The following is a 5,000-nucleotide window of genomic DNA, read 5'->3' as shown; positions in this document are numbered from 1 at the left end:
AAAGTTTATAGTCTTTGTTGGAAACCGAGACTTGTAATAGAATAACTTTGATTGCTCTTTTATGTAAACTAAATAAAGGTTTCAGAGTTTTTGCACTCGCACAATCCCATAGTGTTGATGCATAATCAATGATTGATTGAATGTGAGCGTTAAAGAAAAGTTGCCTGCCATGCCTGTTCAAGAAGTGTTTTATTCTGGACAACAAGTAAAGCCCCTTGGAAAGTACTTTACATACGCCTGTAACGTGATCAGTCCACGATAAATCGTTATCAAGAATAACACCTAGAACTTTGTGTTTATTAACTTCTTCAACAATGTGATTATCAATCGTTAAAGGTGGAAGTTTAGATTTTAACTTTTGGCGTTTTTGTCTGGTGGTAATAAGCATGCTTTTTGTTTTGTCTGGATTAAGAGCCATGTGGTTTAATTCGGTCCACGCTAAAAGCTCGTTAACACTTTCTTGAAATTGTTTTGACAATACCTTCACATTTGAGTGGGAAGTGTGAATAGTGGTATCATCAGCGAAGAGTTCACAGTTACTGCTTATGTGCAGGGGAAGGTCATTAATGTATATGGTGAAGAGAAGAGGGCCGAGTACAGATCCCTGAGGAATGCCGTAACCTACCGACTGCATGCTAGACATAGAGCCGTTGGCGCACACAGCTTGTACTCGATCAGAAAGAAAAGACTTGATTAACGATATTGTATTATTTCTAAGGCCGTACAGTGCGAGTTTCCTAAGAAGTAGGTCATGATGAATCACATCAAATGCTTTAGCAAAGTCAACGAAGAGAGCAGCACATAATTTATCTTCGTTAATCTTGCTCAACCACTGATCAACTAGAGAAACAAGTGCTGTCTGGCATGAATGATGAGTTCTGAACCCCGACTGATTTGGCTGAAATAAAGCATTTTCTATGAAACGTGACATAATAAACTTGTTAATATGTTGTTCCAACGGCTTTGATAAAACCGATAAAATAGATATTGGCCTGTAATTGGAGGGTTCTGTTTTAGCCCCTGACTTATAAAGTGGAATAACTTTAGCCTGCTTTGACACAACTGGAAAATAACACTTGTCTATACAGAGATTATACAGGTAAGTTAAAGAATCAGAAAGTACAGGGGCTGCTAATTTAAGAATCTTCCCGTCCAGACCATCAATTCCACGGGTTCCTGTTTGCTTGAGGTGCATGAGTGCATTACATACTTCTGTTACAGTAATAAATGGAATGTTTGATTGCGACATTATATTTTTAGATTCACAAAAATCTGTCAGAATCTTCAAATCATTTAAATGAGTTTTGTCTTCGGGAACGACTTTCTCAGCTATGTTAGAAATGTTTATTCAGTTCCTCGGAGGATATGTCTTTAACGACAGAGCATTTTGATGTTGATTGTTTATTTGTTAACTCATTTATTGCCTTCCACATTGACTTAGAATTTTGTTTTAATGATGTAAGTTCCTGAAAATACTTTTTCTTTTTCCATCGCTTCATAGATGTAACTTTGTTTCTCTGATCTCTATACTCATTTTCCAGCCCTCTTTTTTCAAAATATCGCGATAATCCGCTGCCTCTTGCAACTCTTGATCAAACCATTTTGGTTTAAAATTGATGCTTAACCCTCTGGGTTTTCAATGGAGCGTGTTTGTTATAAACCTTATAAAAAGCATCATGCCAATATCCAAAAGCTTCATCCGGATCAGTCAAATTATAAACATTTTCAAGTGGGGAGTGCAACAAATCCTCAAGAAAATCTTCCTTATTAAATTTTGAAAACGAACGATATGTTATTGTTTTATGACCAGCGTGAGGGACTTTCACAACTTTACGGGACCAGGTGACACACATGGGGTAATGGTTACTGCAGCCGTGTATTGGAACACAAACTTCAGCTATATGGTGTGAGATACGTATACATGGTCAATAAGCGTTTTTGAGGTGTTTGTTACCCTTGTGGGGGTTTGCACAACCTGATTTAAATTATAATATTCAAATATATCTAACCATACTTTATTTGGTTTAAGTAAATCAATGTTAAAATCACCAAGGATTACTGTATCTTTTCCCTCGAGCAAAACTGCGTCTAACATGGAAGAGAGATTATCCCTCCAGTTCACTCGTTCAGATGGGTTCCTGTAGCAGAAACCAAGTTGTATCGCTGGGGAGAGAGAGAGAGAGAGAGAGAGAGAGAGAGAGAGAGAGAGAGAGAGAGAGAGAGAGAGAGAGAGAGAGAGAGAGGGAGAGGGAGATAGAGAGAGAGAGAGGGAGAGAAAGAAAAAGAGAGACAGAGAGAAAAAAAGAAGAAAAAAGAGAGAGATAGACAGAGAGAGAGATGTCTAGACAGACAGACAGACAGACAGACAGACAGACAGACAGACAGACAGACAGCCAGTCAGACAGACAGACAGACAGTCAGACAGAATTCTCATTGTTAACATCTATATATAGCTTCATCCACACAACCAGCACACACATAATATGATCTTCACGACCTTCTTTGTTGTTCTGCAGTCTTTCGCCATCGCATCCGGTGCTCAGTACGTTCTCAGCAGACATGAGCTGAGCAGTTTCCTCACCGTCAACTTTGCCGGCGGAATGGGGCTTACCTTTGGCATCTACTGGGCTGGTGGCGCTTCAGGTGAAAATAATGTTTCATCCATGCATTCATTCACTTTATAACATGTATTTTAAAATAATTCTAAATTGGTGCTGATATTTTATAATGATAAATGTAGTTTATTGTTCTTTTATTTCCGCAATGATATGTACAAATGAATATACTCATCACCCGGGAAATTGTATTTTTGAGTTATAAAATCCTTTTTTTCGGTGTTTTTTTTTCATCGGAATAAGTTCATGTACATGTTGAAACAGTTTGCATTGAATTTTCTTTCTTGTTCTTGTATTTTGTTTTTGATTGTTCATGTACCCCCATGGGGTTTCTTGAATGCATTATTTGCCTTGCCTTGCGGCCTTGCCTTGCATTCATCTGTTCAATGTTCAATCCTTCCTCGCCTCTTCCGAGTTATACCCGTCTGACAGTGAGGTTTATGAAATAAATGATGCCTCGCCTCGCCTCGCCTTGCCTTGCCTTGCCTTCCATATCGGTCCATCGTTTAGCTTCCAAATCAAGTCAAAGATTTATTTCAGAAAGCTCTTTAGAGGCACATGAGAAAGAAAAAAAAATAATAAAAAGTTGCACTTCTATCCCTAGATTCCTTCCACTCATCCAATAGACTCTTACGCGTGAAAAATAACTCAGTTATTGGACTCTGATGCAAAATAAACTCAGGTCTCTTCCTTACCCCCTTCCTCCACAAGCATATGCCCAATGCCCCCAACGATTTGTGCTTCAAGTTGATTTCATTATTGAAGTAAATATTATTTCCTATGAAATTGTTTACAACATGTTTGTTCTGTGTTTACATTTCACTTGCATTTTTTCTCCTTCGCTATGATTTCTCTGTGTAGTCAACCCCATTACAGAACTAACACAATATTTACCTTAAGTTCACTCACCCTGTGTTTTCCCTTGTTCTAGTCTCTTTGTCAAAATGAGCTGTCACCTCTTCAAACAAACATAAAGGACAACAGGGGTTAAACAAACTGCCATCTGTCATGTGACAAGGGCATGTGACGGTCATTCCATAGTTTGACAAACCGACAACAGAAGTAAAACAACAACATCAATCAAAAGTGTGAAGAAAATAAGACTTGAATAATTGGAGAAATGATCTCTCGCTTCAAAACGACGTCTTTACCCTGGTTGCATTTGCTATAATTATGTGACCCTCCACCACGAAATGAGTCGCATGTCACCTGGCGCGGTTCTGCGCTATGTAGCTTAAATTATGACTTGTCATAAAGTCATTTACGTTTCAAAGTTTAGGTTGGCAATGCTGATACCTGTACATGATGTTTTAGTCCGGGGAGTGTCTGGTAACAGTGTGAGGATCACCTTAGTCACAGGCTTATAACTCAAACAGTTTTCGCTCTTTTCTAAAACGGGTTTCACCACTGGATAGAGCATCAAAAACTCTTTTGGAAAATGTAAAAATATGAAAATCATGCAAAGGTGACATGCGACTCATTCCGTGGTGGAGGGTCACTTAATGATCTCTCGCTTCAAAACGACGTCTTTACCCTGGTTGTATTTGCTATATCAGGTACTACCCGTAATTCTAAGTGTACAAGAAAAGGAAGATAAATCAACCCAGAAATAGTTTTGCAATTCAAAAGTATTTCGTATTTCGTGTTGTTTGTTGTTGTTTTCTACAGTTGTTTTGACTACAGTGCTATACGTATTACCATTTCTTTTCCAAGTTCGTGGAAGCTCGAATAAAAAAAACACCTTGTCACGGGGGTAAATGTTCAGAGCACAAAACTTTGAAAACAGTGTAACCTGTTCGCTGCCAGAAAATATTTGTATGCAAAATCATTACCTTTATTTACCAGAATTAATCATTTACAATGTGCACTTGATGTATAAATGAATGCACCACACACGTACATTTGGTTTAAGCGTGTTTTATTCAATTTCTCATACACACGTTTCAAACAATAACAACATTAAGAACGTTAACAAGCAGATTGCTTATGGACACGTTCTTGAAATGATAATCAATGCACCTTCCGATAGCCGTACATTTAAGTTTCTTCGTTTGTTTGTTGTTCTTCTTCTGTGTTGTTCATTCAACGGTTTGTTGCCCATTAAAGCAAGTTACCCAGGACGTCAGCTGACGTCCTACAGGCAGCGAAAGGTTTAACAAGTAATATATGGGACGTTTTCAAAAAATGTCGTCAAATCGGTCCAACTTTTTTTCGAAAAGTGTACTTTCTAAAATTGTAACTTTTAATTTTAGGTCTAGAATCTGCACTCAATTATTAGTTAAAAACTGAAGTAATTAAGCCACCTCAATGACTTATATTACGGAGAAAAAAAATCTTCAAAATGTACAGGTGCGTCGCTGAACCCTGCTGTGACGTTAGCCTTCG

The 5,000-nt window shown here is 38.0% G+C and overlaps 1 protein-coding gene across 1 annotated transcript in view; it reads left to right on the top strand.

Annotated features, from left to right (window-relative positions):
• Positions 1-2,455: 2,455 nt before the first annotated feature.
• The window catches only part of LOC138949302 (aquaporin-9-like), a 17,879-nt gene continuing 15,334 nt past the window's right edge, over positions 2,456-5,000 (top strand). The window contains exon 1 of the mRNA XM_070321093.1: positions 2,456-2,643. Coding sequence (XP_070177194.1) covers positions 2,484-2,643 — 160 coding nt within the window. The 5' untranslated portion in view covers positions 2,456-2,483. The remainder of the gene's footprint in view (positions 2,644-5,000) is intronic.

The sequence above is a fragment of the Littorina saxatilis genome, linkage group LG1 (genome assembly GCF_037325665.1).
Source record: "Littorina saxatilis isolate snail1 linkage group LG1, US_GU_Lsax_2.0, whole genome shotgun sequence".
Taxonomy (NCBI): domain Eukaryota; kingdom Metazoa; phylum Mollusca; class Gastropoda; order Littorinimorpha; family Littorinidae; genus Littorina; species Littorina saxatilis.
The sequence above is the reverse complement of the archived record's forward strand: the minus strand, read 5'-3'. Positions and strand labels throughout refer to the sequence as shown.